Source organism: Crassostrea angulata, chromosome 8 (genome assembly GCF_025612915.1).
Source record: "Crassostrea angulata isolate pt1a10 chromosome 8, ASM2561291v2, whole genome shotgun sequence".
NCBI classification, from domain to species: Eukaryota; Metazoa; Mollusca; class Bivalvia; order Ostreida; family Ostreidae; genus Magallana; species Magallana angulata.
Genome location: NC_069118.1, coordinates 19,939,084 through 19,963,734, shown reverse-complemented (window position 1 = coordinate 19,963,734; position 24,651 = coordinate 19,939,084). Strand labels below are relative to the sequence as shown.

General features: G+C 33.0%; 3 protein-coding genes across 5 annotated transcripts; 1 reads left to right on the top strand and 2 right to left on the bottom strand.

The window, feature by feature from the left end:
* Positions 1 to 4,065: 4,065 nt before the first annotated feature.
* Positions 4,066 to 12,010, bottom strand: LOC128158999 (monoacylglycerol lipase abhd6-B-like). Of its 2 annotated transcripts, XM_052822026.1 has the most exons (9): positions 11,883 to 12,010; positions 11,636 to 11,751; positions 8,178 to 8,337; positions 7,923 to 8,039; positions 7,159 to 7,291; positions 5,278 to 5,447; positions 4,896 to 4,950; positions 4,640 to 4,740; positions 4,066 to 4,270 (listed from the first exon to the last, which is right to left on the bottom strand). In XM_052822026.1, exons 2-9 carry the CDS (start codon positions 11,749 to 11,751, stop codon positions 4,106 to 4,108), a joined length of 1,017 nt encoding a protein of 338 aa, XP_052677986.1. In that variant the 5' UTR covers positions 11,883 to 12,010; the 3' UTR covers positions 4,066 to 4,105. The 2 variants fall into 2 exon arrangements, with proteins under 2 accessions (XP_052677986.1, XP_052677985.1); XM_052822025.1 differs by lacking the exon at positions 11,883 to 12,010 and having other exon boundaries at positions 11,636 to 11,763.
* A 143-nt stretch (positions 12,011 to 12,153) lies between these two features.
* On the top strand, positions 12,154 to 18,986 carry LOC128158998 (splicing factor 45-like). 2 transcript variants are annotated; one of them, XM_052822024.1, is made up of 13 exons: positions 12,154 to 12,279; positions 13,816 to 13,887; positions 14,081 to 14,154; positions 14,480 to 14,572; positions 14,978 to 15,189; positions 15,683 to 15,840; positions 16,043 to 16,096; positions 16,597 to 16,666; positions 16,925 to 17,076; positions 17,262 to 17,335; positions 17,540 to 17,638; positions 17,847 to 17,919; positions 18,485 to 18,986. In XM_052822024.1, exons 2-13 carry the CDS (start codon positions 13,824 to 13,826, stop codon positions 18,595 to 18,597), a joined length of 1,236 nt encoding a protein of 411 aa, XP_052677984.1. In that variant the 5' UTR covers positions 12,154 to 12,279; positions 13,816 to 13,823; the 3' UTR covers positions 18,598 to 18,986. The 2 variants fall into 2 exon arrangements, with proteins under 2 accessions (XP_052677984.1, XP_052677983.1); XM_052822023.1 differs by having other exon boundaries at positions 12,215 to 12,279; positions 13,817 to 13,887; positions 16,040 to 16,096.
* A 1,152-nt stretch (positions 18,987 to 20,138) lies between these two features.
* On the bottom strand, positions 20,139 to 22,928 carry LOC128160769 (pre-rRNA-processing protein TSR2 homolog; the record flags this gene model as incomplete). The annotated part of the gene is made up of 6 exons (XM_052824102.1): positions 20,139 to 20,258; positions 20,469 to 20,589; positions 21,449 to 21,598; positions 21,837 to 21,928; positions 22,590 to 22,680; positions 22,806 to 22,928. Coding segments are annotated over 6 exons (639 nt in total), but the record flags the coding sequence as incomplete, so codon positions are not given.
* Between the last annotated feature and the right edge of the window lie 1,723 nt (positions 22,929 to 24,651).

Below are 24,651 nucleotides of genomic sequence, written 5' to 3'. Positions count from 1 at the left end.
CTCCATTGATAATAAATTTATTTACTCACTGCCAGTTTCAGAGAGTGGTGATACGGAATCGGAAATCCAACTATGTGGTGATCCGGAAAGTCGGACAGTATCAAGAAGGGAAAATTATGCTTTCTTCATAAAAATACATTATGTAACATTCACATTTATCTAAATTTTCTGTAGCATTAAGTTTTTTTTATGTTTTTATTATGACCCTTCCTCTTTGAAGTTCCGAATTTCGATGAAGATGAAAAAAAACCCTGAACGGTAAGTGAACACTTTCTGAGCGCATACTGAACGCACCGTCGACGAACGCTTAACGCTCTGTGAACGGTGGCCGCAATCGGAGCTAAGACAGAGTGCAAAAAAGCATATGCATGTAGACTATGAACGCGCAGTGAGCGAACAATGAACGCACGATGGGCGAGCACAAAAATGGGACAGTATTTAATAATCATAAAGTATATAATAACGTTTCAGGGACCATTGTTACAACACTCTAAAAAATTACGATCTCTGAAAAACATTTTAAAAAAAAACCCTATAAAAAACAAGAGGCCCAGGGGCCACATCGCTCACCTGAGCAACAATTGCCTTAATACTGATCAAATTAGCATTACAGTATCAAAATATCAAAAGTACAGTAGACCTTGCTAAAAAAAAAAAATGAAAATCTGCCAATTTTTATCCACCTCTTTTTTTTGGTAAATACCAAGCCCCTTTTGTTGTTGTACCTGTAAGAAGATTTTTCTCTATTCCTATATACCCCCCCCCCCCTCCATTTCGTGGCCCCACTTTTCTCTAGGGAATCATGATTTTATCAAACTTAAATCTGCATAACCTGTGCTTTCACATTAAGTACTGAGTTTTGGACCGAAAACTTTCCCAGAATATTTTTAAAGATTTTCTCTATATAATTAAATAATCCTATGTAAAAATTCAAACCGCCATCACGGCCCCGCCCTACCACTAGGGACTGTGATTTTGCAAACTTGAATCTACACTATCTGAGGATGCTTCCACTCAAATTTGAGCTTTCCTGGCCTAATAGTTTTTGAGAAGAAGGTTTTTAAAGATTTTCTCTATATATTCCTATGTAAAACTTGACCCCCCCCCCCCCATTGTGGCCCCACCCTACCCCCGGGGACCATGATTTGAACAAACTTGAATCTACACTATCTGAGGACACTTCCACTCAAATTTGAGCTTTCCTGGCCTAATAGTTTTTGAGAAGAAGATTTTTAAAGATTTTCTCTATATATTCCTATGTAAAACTTGATCCCCCCATTGTGGCCACACCCTACACCAGGGACTATGATTTGAACAAACTTGAATCTACACTACCTGAGGATGCTTCCATTCTAATTTGAGCTTTCCTGGCCTAATAGTTTTTGAGAAGAAGATTTTAAAAAAATTTCTCTATATATTCCTATGTAAAACTTGATACCCCTCTTGTGGCCCCTACCTACCCCTGGGGACCATGATTTGAACAAACTTGAATCTACACTACCTGAGGATGCCTCCATACAAGTTTAAGCTTTTCAGGTTCAATAGTTTTTGAGAAGAAGATTTTTGAAAAATATCAACAAATTTTCAATTATTATCAATTATCTCCCCTTTAAAAAGGGTGTGGCCCTTCATTTGAAGAAATTTGAATCCCCTTCACCTAGTGGTGCTTTGTGCCAAATTTGGTTGAAATCTGCCCAGTGGTTCTTGAGAAGAAGATGAAAATGTGAAAAGTTTACAACGCCGACGACGACAACGCCGACAGACAACGGACAAATTGTGATCAGAAAAGCTCACTTGAGCCTTTGGCTCAGGTGAGCTAAAAAACACAAAAAAAAACAAAAAATCTGAAACTCATGCAGCGTGAATGCGAAATTTACGGACAGAGGCTTTGTGAATAGGGTCCCTGATCGCACGATTATTATACAATTGCTAAAAATTATACAAAGGTATCAAGTAATAAGAAATCATTCTATTATTATTTTGAAGTAACAATTTCCGTCTGGGCGTGATCAAATCTATTTGAGCTTTATTGGATTTTATCTAGATTTCGCCTAAAGCAAAATTAATACCTCATAATACTCAAAGAACAATTTCTTATTGAATTCCCTAATCATTTACATAATTAATAGCAAAGTTTTGTAAGTATTCAAATTACATGTAGAATAGCTTAATGATCACTTGTTTGTATATTATACACGTAAATAAAGTAAATAAACCCTGGTGATACAAAGTGCCCAAAATATTTTGCATTTCTACAAGTCACATTTAAATTGCAAAAATGGATATTTGGTTTTGTGTTGTTGTTTTTTTGGTTTTTTTTAAACTGACAAATCTTGTGAGCCTATGCGTGCATTCTTTCACTGTAACATGCATTACTAGCTTATTATGCCTTATTTGGATTTCCACCCCCCCCCCCCCCCCCCCACAAGATTTAGTTTGAGCAGAGGACTTAGAAAAGTTGTACAAAGAAGATGGATGGAAAAGGCGTGTAAAATGCCCATACATGGTAGGACATGCTACTGAAAAATTCAAGTATCAATAAATCTGATATTTTTTTTTTAAATCATTTAAAGCAATATATATTTAACAAATCATTTAGTTTTAACCTATAGATATGTTCAATACTTGGAATATGTTGACTTAAACAGGCGTATACGTATCAAAACCTGCAAATACTGTCATTTTTTAGAACTTCAGAGCTTTTTCTTTTATAGAGTGGGTCTGTGCTCCATATTTTTCTCATAGTCTAAACAAGGTCTATTGGAAAACAAACCGATTTTAATCAACACAAACGTGGAGAGATGACTCACTGTACATTAAAAATATCATTTTGTATCCCAACAATTGAACTTTTTTAAAATAATACAAGTCCGTTAATTCGTGGCCAAAGTCACACATAATATTTAAACAACTCACTTTGTTGTGTCTGAAATGGCTCAGTGGTTAGAGCACCTGGCATAAACTAACCTTATATGTCTAGGGTTTTTATGTTCTGGGTTCGATACCACCAAAATTACAGACAATATTTTTTTCTTATCTTTTGTTAAATACATGTATATTAAAAACTGAATATAGTTAGAAATTATGCTTTTGCAAACTTGTATTATAATATATTTGAATAGATTTAATTGGGAAAAAATAAATTCAAAATTGTATTTCACAACTAAACTGAATGGGCATTTGTGCCATCTTATTCCCCCATCTTCTTTATTATAAAATATTGGTTACTATCATAAACACATGTTAATAAGTACCAAAGGTCTGAAGATAATAACACTTTAATATACTAGTATACAGCAACACATGACAATCATCAAATGAAACAATTTACATCTGAAGACAGTAACTGTTTAATATTATAATCCTTTCTTGCTGAAATGATAAATTATTGTAAAAAGGACTTAAACTTTGAAAACATGTTTATACTAAAAAGTCATCTACAAATTGACTAAAATACTAAAAATGTCCTCTGACTCTGATAAAACAAATACAAGTAAAATACACCAAGAATACAGAAGGTAAGTAAATTGGTTTCTAACCTACAACGTAAAACACAGTCACTATAAAGTACTTCATACTTTTTTAAACAACATGAATAAAAATACCAGGTACATGATTGTATAAAAACAAGAAACCAATGGGATACTACTCCTGTACAATAGACAGCAATAAAAAGAGCAGCCACAGCAAAAATGGGCTCAAACATTAGTTCATAAAGACGTATATTTTGTCACTTTTATATTGTGCAACATTGTGTTTTTCAACTTTGATGAACAAAAATAAACTTAAATTTTTGACAAAATTAATATAAATTTTCCAACAATGAAAGCCTTTATCAAAATTAATGAACATTACATAAAAACTCTACAGAACATTTTTATCACATTTGCTTTTAAAACACACAGGAACACAACTTATTTTTCTTCTCTCTTTGTTAAATGAAATGAGATCAACATGGAATGGAAAGCAAAATCACAAGTAGCTGAGAGCATATTCCATAGAATAAAAATTAAATTGTATCCTAGAAAATCACTAAAATGCCATATATAAGAACCTGAATTTTGCTTTTCGCTTTTTGGCAAGCTTTGGATATCACAGTTTTCTATCAATTTCCTTTCTTGGAGTACTCTCCCCTGAAACTCAACAGCGCCTTAGTCTTGGAGCCTGGCCTGTCCAGATTAATGGCATGACCACAGCGAGGAATAATGTCCACTCTTTTGCAGTTGGGCAGTTTGTCGGTAAGAATCTTTGCTCCCGATACATGTACAACCTACAAACAAGATTTATCACACAGGTAATGATTTTCTGATCAAACATAAATACACAGTACAAAAAATCAAGCAAATTTTTAAAACTTTAAAAATCAAAACCTTTTAATATTTCTATAATTATGATGATAAAGTGTTTAGGATTTGCCACTTTTCTACATTTGTTATATCAGTTTACTATATTGGCAATGGCAAGTAATTCATGGTGTTTTGCTACTTTTTTGAATCAATGAACTGGTTGTTATGCAAGTTTAAACAAATTTGGTGTATACCAATGAATTGAATTGCTTGGATTTTTTTTTAAATTCCTGACTGTAAATACACATATATAAATCAAATCCCCTGCCTTCAGCAATAATATTAAATCTGACCTGATCCTCCTGACCCCAGACAATGTGGGAGGGTACTGTTATGTGAGGGGCTGTCCTCTCCAATAGTGTTGCATTTTCTTCTGCTGACAAGCCTTTTAATACTGTAATTATATAACAAGCTGTGCATCAAATTTCAGCTCATCTAAATCACTTATTTTCACAAAGCTTGAGATTTTTTGGGGCTCTTTATTTTGTTTTAATTGATTTTTGTGACGGATGGAGTTTGATTACATGTACTAAGATACATTGTACTCACATTTCAAATAAAACCCATGGTACTGTCTCCTCATATCAACAGCCCCTTGAAGTATCTACAAAAAACAAATTGTGTTTAAACTTCATTTGGTTCTTTTTGCTTCAAAAATTGTACAAGTATTAATTAAATTAGTATTGCATTTTTGGAGTAAAATACACTGTATTTGTAAAATGTATTTATATTAAATGAAGCAGGTTTTTACTTCTACTGTTATATTTGGAGAAGGACTAGTAGGTTGTTAGAACTTGTTTCCTATCCATTTGATTAATTTCTATGAAATATGTTCAAACCAATGAGGCAAGTATTGCAACTATCAAAATGACTTACATGTCTAGGTGAAGCTTATCAATGCCATTCTCTTATAAGTGTTAATTCATAGTACCTGTTTGGGAATGAAACTGCTCTTGTGAAACTGGGCAAAATCTAACAAGTACTGCATCTCATCTGGGTTCTGAGGAAACAGAGGACAGTCACGTAGAATGGTTTCCTCATCCCCAGACTCCACAGCTCTATGTATCTCTTTGGCAACAGCTGTCTGTTCAGGTGTTCTCACTTGAGAAGATATAAAAAACAGTAAATATGTATTTAAATACTATCATTTGACTGAAGAAAAGTACGGTAGATATCCAGAACACTTTTTAATCAAAATGATAAACACACTTACAAACATATCTGTAAAAATCTAAAGTACCTGGTAATCCATTTTCCCAAGTCAAGAGTTTTTTCATGTGCTCCGCTGTATTTAAGATCAATTCTATGTAAGAATCAATGATTTATAAAAGGGTCTGGCCACGCATGGTCACCAATTTTCCTTATATTTCATACATGGACACACCTAGGTGTAAAACGCAAAAAAACACTAAAAGTTGGTTGCTATGGGTAACTGTTGCCATGGTAATCGAGGCTAAAGATGGGAAAATAGCAAAACTTACCTACTTTGAAGCCATATTAGAAGGTTTTGCCCACTATTAAATGTAAACAATCAAAGACATTAAACGGCCTTTTTCCTATTTTCAATTATTTAATTTATATAAGAAAATTGATGGAGAAACCAATACTTTTAAAATGTTACCATGGAAACCGATACAAATTTTTGAAATCAGTTTTCTGCGGTTTTTTAATAAGCCCAAATGGGAAACTGTTAAATTTTTACATCCATTTAAATGTTTATGCAATATACATTTTATCATGAAAATTGACATCCGTTGCTATGGCAACAAGGCCAAATATTAAGAAAAACTGAGAAATTTAAGATTATTTTGATATGCTTTCATTCCTGATTTTAGATTTTTTTTGCAATTGTTTTAGTTGGAACAGGTTAAAATATATCTAAATTTTCATTATACACCACAAAAACCTTTGTTATGCAACAGAGAAGTGTTGTTGCTATGGAAAATTAAGTTGCGTAAAAAATCACACAGAAATTCTTACTTTTTGAAAAGTCCATAGCAACGGCAGTTATTTTTAGAAAATTTCAGAATTTTTTTAAGTGTCTTTAAAGTTAAGGACATACTTTATTTTTTCTCACCATTTGATTTTATATATTCATTCATTATATCTGAATAATATCCATTTAAAAATGCCTAAAAATATTATAATTTTCCTTATTCTTAAGCTTGTTACCATAGCAACGGTTCTCAATTTTCATATTTAAATTTTTGATTGCACAATCATAATAGTGTTTACCAAAAAATCCAAGATTTGCACTTTTTATTCAAACTAGATGAAGAAAACATATTTTAAAATTTCTGTTTAGTAACCATGGAAACGCTCTAAAAATATGCGTTTCTCCATGAATTTTTTTGTTTCATTTGAAAAATGACAACTATTTTTAATAATAAATTCTACCCTGGAAACCCCAAGTTCTGCACATTACTCACAATATGTTGTCAAATAAGCATTAAAATGCCATTTTTACATCTTTACCCTTGGTTACCATGGCAACGGGACCACATAGCAACAAACAAATGGTGTTAGGCTTTTTTACTCACCAAAGTCTATCAAATTGTCAAGTATGAAGAAAATCTGTGACTATGCGTGGCCACCGAATTTTGATTCTTACATAGAATTGATCTTAAATACTGAGTATGCAGAACGGAGCAGATCAAAACCTTTGACTTGGGAAGATGCTGGTAATCAAATATAAGGAAAACTCCTTTACTTTATCTTTTTATGCATGTACCAGTTCAGTACCAGTACAGTTTTTTAATAACCATAAGTAACATTTCGACCTATCATTCATTTAAAACAAAAAAGAACCTACTTGCTGGACACATCATGGTGACTCGGTCCACTACCTGGGGATATTCCGCAGCATACAGCCCAGCTATTGCCCCTCCCATGGACAGACCCACAATATGTAAGGGGTCATTTGACATTTCTAATTTCTCAATAATCTGCAAAATTTCAAAAACAGCAGTCAGCTAAGACCTATATAATGAAATTACCAGGTAACATTTATATTTAAATTATGTAGAGTAAAATGTAAACACTAAAATTGCAGTGCATTAAAATTTGATAATTTTTCATGAGCAACATATGAAAATATATGTATGGGAGGTGATATTTTTCAAGAATTACTTTAAATTAATGCAGATGTAGCATGGTTTGAGGTACTTGTACTGTAAAATTTAAGATCCATCAGGACCATGTTAAAAAAGACAAGTGAAAACCATACGTGTAAATAACATACATGTAACATGCATATACATAATCTAATCAAAAGTAACAATAAAAACCAAATTGTTTATGTAAATTTAAACAATTAAAAATGTAAAATTTAACAGCACATTTATATTTAATGATTCAAATTTATACAAACTGGTTAGTTTGCTGTTTTATCAAGTCTATAAATAACAGTTCATAGTTTATGATACAATCAAGTGAGCATTTTTAGGAGTTAATTAAATTGTGTACACCCCAAAGTACATGTACGTAGTATGAAGATATATACCAGGTAATGTTTAAAGCAAAGTATGGAATCAGATGACAGCAACAGTGGTGCTGCAACACAAGCATGAAATTCACCTGATGAACACTGTGGACCAGACCCTTAAATGACAAGTCTGTTCCCTCCTCTGGTGGTTCACTTTCCCCATTACCTGGTAGATCCAAGGCAATTACATGGATATTCCGGGGTAGATTCTGTTGAAAAAAATTCTCAATACAGAATATCTTTTAAAATCATACAGCATGTACTCAATCCCGTTTACATTTTCATTAAATGTATTGCTGGAGGTATAAAACATGGTTAATGTAGGTATGACGGTGCTTTAGGCTTACTCTGACTAGGGGAGCCCACATTGATTTGTCAGCCGAGAATCCATGAAGAAGTATCATGCTAGATTTGCCTTTCTGTTTTTGTCCTTTTTCCCCATAACAAACATTCCTTCCATTCACATTTAAATACTTAATTTTCATTCCACTCCACAGAACAGTTACCCTAGAAAAAATGCATACTGAGGGTTTACATATGCATCCTTTTACATATAAATACTACTGGCGTGCGACCAGTTCTCGCCGAGTACCATTTCTCGCCAGTACATTGTGACGTCATTTTATCAACACATAAAATTATATACGAAAAATGACGTTACAATGTACTGGCGAGAAATGGTACTCGGCGAGAACTGGTCGCACGCCAGTACTATACATGTAATTATATTAAATATATGTGTACTTTAAGATTTATAAAAATGTTCTTTAGGTTTAAAAAAGTGAAGGTGCTGTATATACTATTAGTCATTTATGAAAAATTAAATCAAATTTTAAAAAGAAATAATACACAAATTGATAAATTTAAACTGATAACATCCAGAAATTGAATTATTTAGTTTGTGCATTCTAGTTCTCTGTTTAACCGTATCTACAGCTGAATATAGCATACAAAATGTAATATAATAGCGAGCGCAGCGAGCTCCAAAGACATTGTGTACGAGCGGAGGAATTTCGAGTTGAAATCTGCATATTGTTCAAAGAAATTTTTATGAGGCCTCGTAAAAAAGTTCTACATATCCCAATAGTCCTTTGCGGTACATAGCAACATGGTGGAACATGAAGTGTTTCTAAGGAAAATTCTTACTTCTTAAATCCTATACATATATTTCATTAAACAATTAAAATCCTTTAAAACACAAAAGTAAACAACACATATGCTTACGTAAAAAAAAAAACTGTACCTATTTGAACTTTAGCTGACATATATGACGTCATTTCCTTCCCTGAATTTATCCGACAATTTACGGGAACTGTCGAGGGCAAAAGAAAGTAAAGTATGACGTCACAGTGATCTCGCATTATAATTTCCCGCGATACATTTAGAGGTGGATCAAGCATCTGTACTGGGTGTAATGTGTAGTAAGTACTCAGTATGAGTGTTAACGATGACTCTTCAGCTGATTAGTTTTGTTTTAATATTATTTTTTTTGCTTAGTAAATGCACATGCTAGCTCCATGCTTAATTTACTGTCATGTATTGATCCTATCATATTTGCTTACGTTAGCTAGGTAGGTGACAAAAATTATTTTTAAAAATCTAAATATTATTAGAGCTACGTGCAGCCATGTCATTTTGTAATAAATAAATAAAACAAACAAAAGAAAAATAAACTGTTAAAACATGTAAAATATCAACATGTATTTGTTAGTTGGATATGTAATCAAACCTTTAAATAATATTGGTATTGGATATCACATACTAAAAAAGGGGGTGGGCACATGTCTACAACGCATATGCATATATAGCATACAAAAATTTTAAAAAACTAAAAACAAAATTGATGTTACAGAGGAAAATAAATTAAATACTTAATTTTCATTCCACTCCACAGAACAGTTACCCTAGAAAAAATGCATACTGAGGGTTTACATATGCATCCTTTTACATATAAATACTACTGGCGTGCGACCAGTTCTCGCCGAGTACCATTTCTCGCCAGTACATTGTGACGTCATTTTATCAACACATAAAATTATATACGAAAAATGACGTTCCAATGTACTGGCGAGAAATGGTACTCGGCGAGAACTGGTCGCACGCCAGTACTATACATGTAATTATATTAAATATATGTGTACTTTAAGATTTATAAAAATGTTCTTTAGGTTTAAAAAAGTGAAGGTGCTGTATATACTATTAGTCATTTATGAAAAATTAAATCAAATTTTAAAAAGAAATAATACACAAATTGATAAATTTAAACTGATAACATCCAGAAATTGAATTATTTAGTTTGTGCATTCTAGTTCTCTGTTTAACCGTATCTACAGCTGAATATAGCATACAAAATGTAATATAATAGCGAGCGCAGCGAGCTCCAAAGACATTGTGTACGAGCGGAGGAATTTCGAGTTGAAATCTGCATATTGTTCAAAGAAATTTTTATGAGGCCTCGTAAAAAAGTTCTACATATCCCAATAGTCCTTTGCGGTACATAGCAACATGGTGGAACATGAAGTGTTTCTAAGGAAAATTCTTACTTCTTAAATCCTATACATATATTTCATTAAACAATTAAAATCCTTTAAAACACAAAAGTAAACAACACATATGCTTACGTAAAAAAAAAAACTGTACCTATTTGAACTTTAGCTGACATATATGACGTCATTTCCTTCCCTGAATTTATCCGACAATTTACGGGAACTGTCGAGGGCAAAAGAAAGTAAAGTATGACGTCACAGTGATCTCGCATTATAATTTCCCGCGATACATTTAGAGGTGGATCAAGCATCTGTACTGGGTGTAATGTGTAGTAAGTACTCAGTATGAGTGTTAACGATGACTCTTCAGCTGATTAGTTTTGTTTTAATATTATTTTTTTTGCTTAGTAAATGCACATGCTAGCTCCATGCTTAATTTACTGTCATGTATTGATCCTATCATATTTGCTTACGTTAGCTAGGTAGGTGACAAAAATTATTTTTAAAAATCTAAATATTATTAGAGCTACGTGCAGCCATGTCATTTTGTAATAAATAAATAAAACAAACAAAAGAAAAATAAACTGTTAAAACATGTAAAATATCAACATGTATTTGTTAGTTGGATATGTAATCAAACCTTTAAATAATATTGGTATTGGATATCACATACTAAAAAAGGGGGTGGGCACATGTCTACAACGCATATGCATATATAGCATACAAAAATTTTAAAAAACTAAAAACAAAATTGATGTTACAGAGGAAAATAAATAAAACACAGATAACAACAAGGAACAAAATGAGAAATAATTTAACACAGACACGCAATTTATTGTTTACTTATTTTAATGGTCATTATTAAAAAGTAAAGAAATGATAAAACATGGTTGTATTAACATTAAAAAAAACCCTTAAACTGCTTTCTATTTATCAAAATATTTTAATAAGTCTGTTTAACATTTAATTAATGCTCAGTGGTAGTTTATATTAGCCAAGGGCGTGACAAATGGAATAAATGATTGATAACTTAATTCGGGTTCCTTGCGGTGGTAAAAGTTTTTGAGACAAATCCAAAGTTTTTAGGTTGGGGCAAGTCCACGGGTTACATTTAACAATGATCAGCGATGTGTACCGGTAGTTCCATTTGCGCTCACCCCAACGGTCACACCGTAATACATATTATACTTCTTTTTTTAAAAATTAAATTACAAAACTAAGATGATGAAAATCATGTGGCAAACATACATGTAAAGTATATAATTATGCTGAAATTCAAATGCCTCATTAAGCTTTCTATGAAAACCAAAAAATATTACCTTAGATAATATTGCACGATTAGATTTGGCTTCTTCAAGAAAAGATAGAGGGATGTTGCTGTGATGGAGGTCAAGAAAACCAGGAGAGGATAAAATATGGCGTGTACGGTAATCATCTGAAAAGCCATAAACAATTTAAAAAACATCGAAAATTAATCGACAGAAACAAGCATTATACAACATTCTATCGGAATAAAATGATTTTAACAACGAATAATGAGCTTAATTCTTTTTTATAAAAGCATACCCTGTTATTTTAACACTTTGTTGTCAGACTCATGTGACTTATGATACTGCTGAAGGATTAGTAAACAACACCCCACGCAAATTATGATAAAATTCAAACTGGAAACAATCACTACACTGTAAAAGGGAAACCGTGCCGTAAATCTGCTAACATGTATTTCCGAATAAAACGATTAACACGGATAAACAAATGTTATAATTTGAATCTAGGGTTATAATACATGTATTCAAAATCATTCAACTACAGACGTATATACTGATTCATTTTATCAAAATGCTATTTTTATGGTTACAATTTTGGTTAAAATTCCACGTACGGGTTATCTAAAATAATAAACGCCAAAAATTTGTCTGTCTGTGTGTCGGCATTAAAAGAGCATTGATTGAAGAAATCTAAGGTAAATGGTTTGTTTCATTAAATAATAACATTTATTTACTTTTTCCCTCAAAAACCTTGCTTTGCCATTTATTGGCATGGTTTCATCAGCTGCTCGTCAGAATTACTCTGACATGCTGGCAGAAATGCATCTCGGAGTGATGCTGGCTTGCAAATAATACAAGATGCAGAGTATATACATGTAATAACATTAAACATCCCTGATAATACATTCCATATATCACTGTGTATTTTGCATTGCAAAAGTGAGTACATTGGGCAACGCATTCATACAAGCCGAAGACATTAATCAGTTCATCACTATATCTTTCAAGCAGTCAAGTAAATCATATGTTACTGGTGTAGACAAAAGCACTCTATTATAGTTCATTTTAAATGGTACTGTATTCATTTTAACGAGGCCGAGTACAAAACGGGTACGCACGCTTTCGCGCAGCGTTTCATTTGTATTGTGACGTCATCTTTTTGCTTTGTTGACGTACGCCATGGCGTGTTAGTTTCAACTGCAGATATTCAGCGAAATTTGTTGAAAATAGCTCGTTTGATGCGTAAAATTTATATAATATTGTGGAATAAACATAAATGTCTCGGAAGTATAAGCTTTATTTGGGCTCAAGTAGAAAACATGAAGAGGGTTCAGCAAGCCTAGCCCTCTGTCACGTTTTCTTAACCCGCCTAAATTTAGCTTAATTCATATATTTCGAGACAGTAACCATGAATTTTATATTAATGACCCTTAATATGTGATGTTATATATTTATTTATTACTTAAATATGTCTGAATGTTTTAATAATACTATAAAGATCACTATTTCCGCCTTTGTTAAAAAAAAAATAGCCATAATCCTACAAATCTGGAAAATAGGGCTTACAAAAAACAACTTTCATAAGACCCCTGGAACAAACCAGGAGGTAAAAGGTTTTTTTTATTTGACTATTTGATGCCTTTTAGCAATAACTTTAATATGTAGAACTAAAAAAGAAATCCCTAGGTCAGAAGTTTAAAAAAAATGTGCAAAATTGATACATTTCAAGCAAAATCCCATAGGGTCTTATGTTAAAAAATAACAAACTTTGAGATGACCCCTTAAACAAACGGTGTGGTAAATGTCTTATTTTTTTTATCTTAAAATAATAATTATATCAGTAGAATTTCATGTAAAAAATTTCATTCAAAAATCTAGGGCAGAACAAATTAGACCCGGCCTCGTTAAATGGTTGATGATGATGTTAAAAGAAAACAGTCTAATGCAAGTTAAAATAAAGTAATAAGCTAATGCGAACTATATTGGGGCTGAATTTCCAGATATGTATTATGTAGGACAGTCCTGAAATTTAATTTGTGAAGAGCCATGCGGCAGAGTTGTATCTCTGCCGAAATTAAATTAAAAATGACATCAATTGTTATATTTAGCAATCAATTGTTATGACATAAGTATAATAATTAAGATTGAGAATTAAGAAAAAGTAATTTATTTAACATTTTATTAGGGTGAAGAATATATTTTGTTTTCACTATTGCTGTTTCTTTTTCCAGAAAAAAAAATGTCCCTGTATGATGGTTTAGATATTGATAAGGAAGATGGTGGTAGCTCTAAACCAGTTGTTGGTAAGTTGTCTATGTTACTGTGATCATGTTGATAAATGAATTTAAGAAATGGAGGAAAGATAAATTAGTATTTCCAGTTTATTATTTTTAAACAGGAGCTACTCTTTTATAATCTTACATCCTATGTTTTTAAGTGGCATATACCTACATGCAAAACAATCTAATATTACTTAACCAATTGTTTTATTTCAAGCTGGGTGGTCTTCCAACTACAAACTTCTCCAGTCACAACTTCAGGCCAAAAAAGCTTCCTCGTCACAAGGAAGAGTAAGTACTTCATCTATCTTTATGTATATCTGTGGTGCTAAGTTTTTTAGAATTTAAAATCTTGCATTTGAAGGTTAGTAAAATAGCCAATATAACTGCCAATATAACTGCACCTGATAAATGTATGTAAATTATTCTCATATTAAATTTTACATGCATTTTAAAACTCATCATAAAATTACCTTGTATGAACTGTTTTTGAAGAAGAAGTTACAACAGAATTTTTTAAAATTAAATTAGTACTTTAGCATAGTCCATTTTATAATGTTTTAATTGTGATTTGAAGAAATTGTTCTTATTTAATGAATTTTATTCTTTTCAACAGAAAAGCAGACATGGGGGAGCAACCTTGGCTCCAGTAGTGGACCTCAAGAAATCCAATGATTCTGAGCTCTACTTCAATCAAATCACAGGCAGAGTAAGACCCACCTCATAAAATCTGTGTTTGTTAAACAGAAAATGCACATATACTGTGGAATCATCAGATTTCGTGGTGGCTCAATTTTCTTGGAATTCGTGGGTACCTCTCAACCGTGAATTAACATCCCACACGAATTAATAAATTAGGGCTATAAAGTCATATTCCTTTTGTATGTATACAAAAATACACTAAATTATGTCCCCACGAACCTGTAAAATTTAAGCAATCCACGAAAAATAGCCCCCACGAATTTTAATGATTCCACAGTATACTATGTTTCACTGCTAACTGAATACCAATAAATTTATCAATTGAATTCAGCTTTAATTTCATTTTTGTTTTAATATAATAATATTTTTTGTGGGAATTTACCTTACTCATTTGTTTCTTCTGCTATGTTAGATTGAGAGATGTCCCAATGTATCGGCTAACATAGGAAGCTCACCATTCATCCCCTCTGAACCTGTTCCATCCCTTACTGGAGTGGCAGATGAGTATGACCCCCTCAGGCCTAATGACTATGAGGATTTTGTTAAAAAGAGGAAGGAGCAGAGACATAAAGAGAGGGAGGAAGACATGAGGAAGCGAGACATGGATGAGGACCGTCACCCAAGGTAAAACATGATGGTGGGGAAAGAATACTCTGGTACAAAGTGGGAGATGGGGTACATGTATACTAAACGTATGAGTGGGAATGGGCCATAGGACAGAATACTCAAAGTAAGACTTTGGAGCAGGAGAAAATAAATCTACAAAGTTTATCTGTTTGGTAGTGTTTAAGTCAAGTGAGGAATAACCTATAATGGGTATTTATTTTGGTTGTGCAATTATCACTCAAGGTAAAAATGGTAGGATAATTTTTTCCACACAAAATGACAGCTTACCATTTTGTACAGACTAATCTACCCCTCTTTTGTGAAGTGCTACATTTTGCCAAAAACAGTTCATCATTAAATGTTGTCACTCTCTGTTACGTGTCTTGCTAGTAGTGACTTTTGTCTGTTGTGAAGGTAAAAAGTTTGGGCAGTGGAAGTTAACTTGATCTATTCAGGTTATCTCAAAGTTTTAGGCCAGTAATGGCAATGATTCTGAAATTATATCTCACAGGAGGCGCAGAGATCGAGACAGAGATCGTGATCGTGACAGGGATCGAGATGACTATGACAGGAGAGGAGGAGGTGGAGGAGGAGGAGGGGAGATGGAGCGAGCACAGCGAAGGCGAGATGAGGAAGAGGAAGATGATTATGAGAAACCACGCAAGCCAGGTCAGTAATTGTGTATGCAGCCATTGTTTATTAGTTTGTTATGATCAGATAATGTTAACTATTGGGACATGCTGATATTGATTGAGGTTAGGGCAAAAAAAATCTGAGGTAATTAAACTGATGAGTATTGCAGAAGAAATTATAGCTTGGTTAAGCAGACATTTTGTTGCACATGGCATGACAGAGTTATTGTTCTTAGCAGTTGGAGGAGCAGCTATTGCCCCGCCCACATCTTTAATTGAAGATATTGTACCCGGTGAGTAGCAGTTTTTGTCAAAGACTAAAACCAGCCAAGCTATGTGTTGTCTCAAAAATTTTAAGTTTATATAAAAATACTGGGTTTTAATTTAAATACAGTACCAATCAAGTATGACTTTGTACATATTCTTTTAACAAATTTTACAGAAATTGAATGATCTATTGCAAAGCTTGGTTTTTGCCAAAATACCGGTATTTCAATATCTATGTCTGGGATACTGAACACACTAACTTCAGTTTGTTTGTAGAAAATGGATATTGGGAAAGAATTATGTAATATTTACTCATTCTCTTGAGAAAAGTACTTTGTATATTGTTGTACGTGTACTTATAATTTGAAACAATACTGATATGTGATGAGATAGATATTTATTTATGGTGGATTTAAACAGACTGCTCTTGACTTTTGTTGATCATATGTGAATAAAAAGTAGTGGTAGATTAATTGGGAAGTGCAATCAGGTATTTGTAATTAACAATGTATTTAATGTTTTACAGATCAGTCAGGATCTCCCATAATGCCCAACAGATCAAACTCTCCACCTATGGGGTACAGCATCGGGTTAGGGTAAGCCTCTTCTTGTTTCTCTTTTAACATACTGCAGGTGTCAAATTATACATATACATGAATTTTGATACAGGAGCAGTAGAATTCCTAATTTTCTCAACTGCTATTTTACTGCAGAGCTCATATAAATGCATGTACATGTATTTTGATAGAGGAACTGTAAAATTCTTAATTGTCTCTACTGCTATTTTTACTGCAGGGGTTTATTAACTTTCAAGGAATCTGATTTTTAATGTTGATGTGATTTAAATTTTTCAGAGGGTCTGTAGCCTCTAAGATTATGGCCAAATACGGCTACAAGGAGGGTCAAGGTCTCGGGAAATTGGAACAGGGAATGAGTACCGCGCTGTTTGTGGAGAAGACGAGCAAGAGAGGAGGGAAGATCATCCACGAGAAAGACCTGCCCAAACGTAAGTTCTGGCCTGTAGCAAAATTATGTTTAAGTTGTATTTAATATGATTTACTCTTATTGAAATTGTATGGTAACTATATTTATAAATTAATTCATTTTACTTGGTATAAAGGAAGAAAAAAGCATTTTGCAAAAATATGTCCAGTGCCTGGGGTGTAAATGTGTTTGTTTTATAAATTGTAGTGGAGCCACCAAAGGAATTGAGCATATCAAATACCAATTTAATGAAAAATCCATCAAAAGTCATTCTATTACGGGTAAGTAGCAAAATAACTTTGTATAGAAGAACCTAGACTGACCTGCTTAAAAAAATAATGTGCAGGTATAAAGATTCTTTGCCTGTACATATATTTGATAAGATATTGTTACATGTGATATTCTCAGTGCATAAATTACATGTAAATGTCAGTATGATTGTATACATAGCATGTTAATATTTGAATTTTGTGACCCTTAAACAGAACATGGTGGGACCAGGAGAGGTTGACAAGGACCTGGAGCCCGAGACAGCTGAGGAGTGCACTAAGTACGGAAAGGTCATCAAATGTGTCATATTTGAGGTATGTGTACATAGATGTTTTTGTTCCTTCCCCTTTACAAATATCAAACATCAAATATTGTTGTAGTATCTGACCCAATCTATATTAGCTACACTAGGTAGTGGATCAGTGGATCTAATATTAATAAGGTTGTTATTTGACTACTTATGGTTGTAAAAGATTTCCATGTATGTTATATGAATGCTGTAATGTTGCCTTTTGTTGAAAGATTCCACATGGTGATGATGAAGAGGCAGTTAGAATTTTTGTGGAATTCGAACGAGTAGATTCAGCCATTAAAGGTGCAGTACAATGGTTTCAGTTCCATTATTAGTCTCCTACCGGTTTTCACCGGAGGGGACTATAGCTTTCCTCTGCGTCTGTCAGTCCGTCTGTCTGTCCCACTTCAGTTTTCCACACTTTTTTTCTTTATGTGTTTGAGGAATAATATGAAATTTGCTGAACAGCTTCAAAATGTCAAACTACAGATCAAGTTTACACTTTTGTAGCGTCTGGTCGACATATTTTCGAAAAAATTAATTTTTTATATTCAGATTTTTTTCTGTGCGGGTTCGATATTCTGCATAACAGTGCATTGTTTTCACAATTTCCACAAACCGGTAGGGGACGTGTATTGCTTATGCAATACTCTCAGAATGCTTGTTATACATGTATTGAATATCAAGACACGCAAAAATTTACCATACAATGCATTGTCTTGTGTGTTTGACTAGACTCAACTGACTGTATAATCACATTTAAGAAAATTGTTTTGATCCACACCACAAGTACTTAATTCTTTGGTTAATTCTTCATTTTTTCCCCTCATATATCACATGCCTTGAAAATTTTCTTTGTATATTACAGCTATCATTGACCTGAATGGCAGATACTTTGGAGGAAGAATTGTGAAAGCGTGTTTTTATAATTTGGACAAATTCAGAAGACTAGATTTAGGGGGTGAAATGGATTCATCATGACGGCCATGGAAGAGGAAGTTTTTTCAGCTGATGTTTGTGCATAAATGTACATCAATTCTGTATATATTTATCAATAAAATGGCTCAAAGGTCACCTACTAAAACACCAAGAAATTCTACACTGTACAGTGTATATATGTACATGTATTAAAATGTAAAATATAAATGTACAGCATCTATAGTATGCAGTATACATGAACAAAGATGGACAGGAAGTGTATGTAATTCTTACATAAGAAATAGTGAATTCATAGTGTATGATGTGTGTGTATGTTGATCCATTAGACGTACAATGTATGTGCAAAGCATTTCGTTGTACATGTATTACATGAATTTGTAGCATTTTGATACAGCAGAAATAAAATTATACCAGAAATTTTCTTTTTTCATTGACATGACCCAAAGTTGCTAGTTTTTCAAAAAACATATCTTTTAAACATATATATTATAGTTTCATTAATATTCAAGGGAATCTAATTTAAATTTGTGGATTTAGTAAAATTCACAGTTTCAAGGTCAAGTAAATTCCTGGACACCTTTTCCACCAATCAATATAAACATTCACACTTCAGTGAACTTTGGTATTGATTACGTGTAGATATTAACCGTCGTCTAAAACCTAGGGTCGGTCTCGCTTTAGAGAAGCGAGACCCACTGTAGGTTTCCGACGATGGTAGAAAACAAAATCTTTGAAAGTTGTTCAATTAATATTTTTAAATTCACAATATAAATTTTTACATCTTTACATGAACCTCTATATTTTATATGTTAATACCAAATTGGTAGAAATAAATGATAATGCTGTCAACTGTGGTATAAAGATCAGAAATAGGATAAATATTTGATTATTTGTAGTTCTTTGATTTGATGTTAATTATGTCACGACTTTGTGAGCTAGGGCTTAACTTGCATTCCAAGGAAAGCATATACATGTAATAAGAAATTTGACGCATGATGTCTCTCAATTAAATGCTGAAATTGATCAGAGTATGATTTCTACGGAATGTAGCGGTAATCATGGGAACAGTTAATAACTGTTTGGAGAGGTACAAGTATTCTTTCCTCTAGAACTTCAGTTGTAAACAAAACTGACTGGCCTAATATTGTGGAATCATTAGAATTCGTGGTGGCTCAATTTTCGTGGTACATGTATTCATGGGCAGCCCTCCCCCACGAATTAAAATCTACAGTGAAAACAATTTTAGAAAGAATTATCTTTGTTACTGAAACAGTAACAGACACATCCACGAAATCACATCCCATGAATGGGCAAAAAAGTCACAATCCACAAAAATTGGCCCCCACGAATTTAAATGATTCCACAGTGATCATTTTTCATTCTAAATTACCAGTGCATGCAGCTATCAGTATTATAAAATGAAAATTTAAGTGGAAGTCTGTGGCTATCAGAACTACCAACAAACGAAATTGTAGGCTCTACTTAAGATTCCACTAGGATGACATCAAATGAAGTTTCCTAACTGAAATTCCTATTTTGAGTAATTCTTCTTGAAGGTAATGGTGACATAAAACAAAAGAAAATTGCGTAACATAATTTATTGACCAATATTTACAGTATTAAAATGATCACAGTTCAGTGTTATCTGCGTTTTCCTCGGTGTACTGTAGTCCAGGCGTCTTCTTCTTCTGTTTCCATAGTTTCTAGAAAAAAAACGAACAATAGAAGTTGAACAATAATACTTTGATTTAAAGTATTATCATGCTAAATTCAAATCTACTTCAGAAACTGAATTGTCTTTAGACTCTGGGATTGTGATAAATACAAGTTTTAGCCTTATAATTCTGATTTTTTTTTTTTACAAAACTTGACAGAACTTGTATTCCTTTATCAATTATAGAATGCAAGCCTACCTTCTGTAGATTCTTGCTTTGTACTTTGGTGTGATGTACATGTATTTTCCATTCCATTTGTTAACCCTCCACAGGAGCTGACACTAGAAGAGTTCTGTCCCCCTTGTTCATTGACATTCTCCTAAATGCAAACATGACTATTTGAAATTGCTTTAATTAATTTCTCTCTGAAAATGTATTAAGTTAAGAAAATGTGTATAGTTTCAATACTGTGCTTATGGTATAAAAATATTAAAACAAATATTTACACAGTTATCTAGATTTCATGGTAAAAGTGAGAAATGCAAACGTCTGATCTTGAATCATTGTATTGAAGGGGTAGGGGAAACATAAAGAAAAATACTTTGTAAATAAAAGAGAGTGAAATGAAAATGTGAAAGTATAATGACAGTAATTTGTGAATACGAAACACAACTCTGATTAAGAATACACAAGATGTGTGTATACATTATAAACTTTTAAGCATTTTTTAAATTTTCCAGTCATTGTTGGCTATGAATAGCAATTCTGTGTACCTGAAACCATTGTAAAGCAAAAATATGTTATTTTAATTTTATTATAAGGCTTTTCAAAGGTAATTCTATGTTTAACATAACCCACCTGCATAGCTTTGGGAGAAATTGTGTTAAAAAAAAAAACTCCTATATACTGCAATCTGTAGATTTTGAAATGTTTAGAGCACATTATGGACTACAATGTGTATATATCAGATACTCAATGGGATTGTCAGGAAAGATCAATATAAAAGAGGTAGCCTACATGTAGCTTGAATACTCACTGTATTTGAATTTTAATAATGTAAATGGATACAAATCATTAGTTTGAAAATTTTACTTGTTTTAATTTTAGCGCCCTCCCTTGTAGGTTTGGTATTTTGAAGTGGTGTTAATCAAAGAATTAAGTTTGTACACCCTATATCATGATACAAACATTTTTTAAATAATAAATTTTCTCTTGAAAATACAGCTCTGTTTTCTGACCTCGTCATCCCCTTCAATGGTTTCATCATTACCAGCCACTCTGGCACAGTTCTGTACAGCAGCTTTTGGTAGACCCTTTACCAGTTCCCTTACTTCTGCTTCCTTGCCTTCACGACAAAGTTTGTATATCCTACATATTAGTGAAGATATCTACAAAAATAGGGATGAAAATGGTGAAAAAACATTTAAATTAAGATTGAGTACAAGTTAAACTATACAGTGCTTGCAAATAACCATTTGCAACATTTAATAGTTAATTTGTTTTTTACAAGATGTGTTCAGCTTCAATATTCATGTATAACATTGTTTTCCAAATTCTGAATTTAAATTGTTTTATTCATGTTATTAAGATGTTTTTTTTTCTTTTTTAAATGTCTGACATACCTACCTGTGATAAGCTCCCATCTTCAACAATCGTATCAAATTCTGTGTTCATTATATCAGCGAGGAAATCTTCCACTTCATAGTCATCAATATCCTCTGAAACACAGAACAGGCAGAATTTAATGATAACGACTACAGCCCACCCTTCAATATTGCCATCCCACCAATTTTTCATGATTATATTATCGAGTTGCAAAGTTTCTGTTTATAATAAGAGTATTGTTATTGTAGGTTAAATAAAAACAACTTGTGTACTGTGAAACACAAGTAGTGTACCAATTATATTGTAAACTCTAAATTTCTTTTCATTATATAAATTGTGTGGAATTAGGATTAACATATATAATGCTTTACTTGAAATTTAAACACTGTTCACTTGTGACGTCATATGTTGGACATTATAAAAATGGCCTGAATATTGATGCAAACACATTAAGAGTTTCTGTGGAAAGTGCTGATATGTTCACGTTGTACATTTACATATTAATTTATAATTACATTACAGAGTTTCAAAACATGGCTTTGTAACTGAAGAATTGTTTAGCCATTATATTTTACCCCATATATTCAAAAACTTTAAGCTTAAAATTACGATGTAGCCATGTAGTGTCAGTTTTGGGTCTTTGTTCAGTATTCATCAATTACATTGATATGTTTCAATATTGAGAATACGTGGTAGAGGATGATATACATTTTTCAACTTGAGATCTCTCGACATTGATTCAGTTCTTCACACTTATTGGCGCACAACACTCACTATTTTCTCTAAACCACTGGTCAACAGCTGTTATCATCCATTCTGCTTTTTCTCTGCTGTCTGCACCTCCAAATCCTTGAGTTACAGCTAGCTATATGTAAAAAACATCGAGGAAATTCGAAAATTCGTATGTTGTGAATGTTTCGTTTTGTGATTTAAACATGTAAATTGTATATCGTGGAATAATTTTCCCTATAATAAGTCAACGATAGATACCTGAAGGACTGTCCAACTGTCAAAAACTGTCGCAACAGCAGCTGGAAACATCGTGTTTTGACCGGAAGTCATGGTGCCATGCGATGATAAAATTGCTAAGTCGCACCAGAAATGCTTCGATATTTATAGAATATATTTGGAGAGAGAGAGAGAGAGAGAGAGAGAGAGAGGGGTTACTGTCGTATCGCCCCAAAGCCAAAGCGCCCCATGCACGAGCGCCCCAAATTTTTTTTGGAGCGCCCCAATTACGTTTCACGAGCGCCCCAAAATGTATTCACGAGCGCCCCAAAGTAAAATTATCGTTATACCTTACGTCTTGGAAAATTTGCACGAGCGCCCCAAATTGGATTTTCCAATATTGTACTAAAATCGGGATCGTTTTCACGACCGCCCCAAGAGGATATTCCTTATTATGTCTTTCTGCATAGAATCTTGTTGTATCATTACACCTTACGTCTTGAATAATTTGCCCGAGCCCCCCAAAATTGGATTTTCCAATATTGTACTAAAATCGGGATCGTTTTCACGAGCGCCCAAAAATAATTATCCTGATTATGCCTTTCTGCATAGAATCTTGTTGGATTATTTTTTTACGAACGTGCCCTGAAGTTGCCTACGATTTGTAAGAAAACTATCTTATGATTAGGAAATCATTTCCACGAGCGCCCCAAAACTGATAACTTTTAACTTTGCTCTCAAATCAGCATTCTATGTTGCTATAAAGTTAATATTTGACTACATGTGTAATAGATATTTGAAACCTGATTTTGCTTTAAAATGTATGTTTGAGAATCTCACTTTTACGTTAAATAAGCATCATTTACACGAACGCCCCCCAAATGAGATTATTCTATTTTGAAATAAAATCAACGTTGGTGTGTGAGTCCCCAAGTTTGGATTAATTTCACGAGCGCCCCAAAATGGTTTTGTTTATTAGTCCTTATTAATCTTCGATGGAATCTCATTAAACTTACACATTATTATTCCGAGCGCCCCAAAATACATACCTCATTTTTTTTAAATTTCGATCGCACCAATTCTGTTGAATTGTACAAAGTATTCTTATTTTTGAAGGAAATTTTTAATAATGTCAGATATAATCCAACACAAATTGTTCTTCTACTCTCAAATTTTCCGCGCAAACCTCTAAATATGTTTTTTAAGCTTACATTTACAGTCAATCATTATTTATAAGAAAAAAACCAATGCCTAATATGTGTATTATAAATGTTATAATTGTATTTGCAGTGATATATAGAGCCAATGGGACGGGTGTGTCATTATTTATTTTGTATTACATATACCGTATGCTTCCGAAGACAACTGACGATGATGTAATAGAAGGGGATATTCGGAAACATTAAAAGGTGTCAAGGGAGGGGGTATCATGTCACGGTATCAGGAGAAAACATACCCAGACACGCGGGAGACGTTGGCTTCGTCGCGTACCCCTTTGATTAGATGTGTGTACACCATGTACTATAATCACTGTGTGTATTGTATGTATACATTGATTGTGTTCGGTATTTTATAGAAATTATCAATAATGAACAAAAACACACCAAAAGGAAACGTGATATTTATAAAGGGAGCAATAAACTGACCTGTTTACAAATATTGGCATAATTATTATATTCTCCATCGTTCGAATGTCAACGAAGGAATAACACCCAACACCCTGGATGGACGATATGTGACGTAACGGGGGGGGGGGGGGCGTTGGAAGGTAATTAGGAGACAGTCAATTAGGTAGATAATTGCCATATTGTTTGATTGATATTGATTGATGAATATCAATTTCGGGGCTCATGCTTTGATCTTTGTATAAAAAACAGTTTACGGAAAT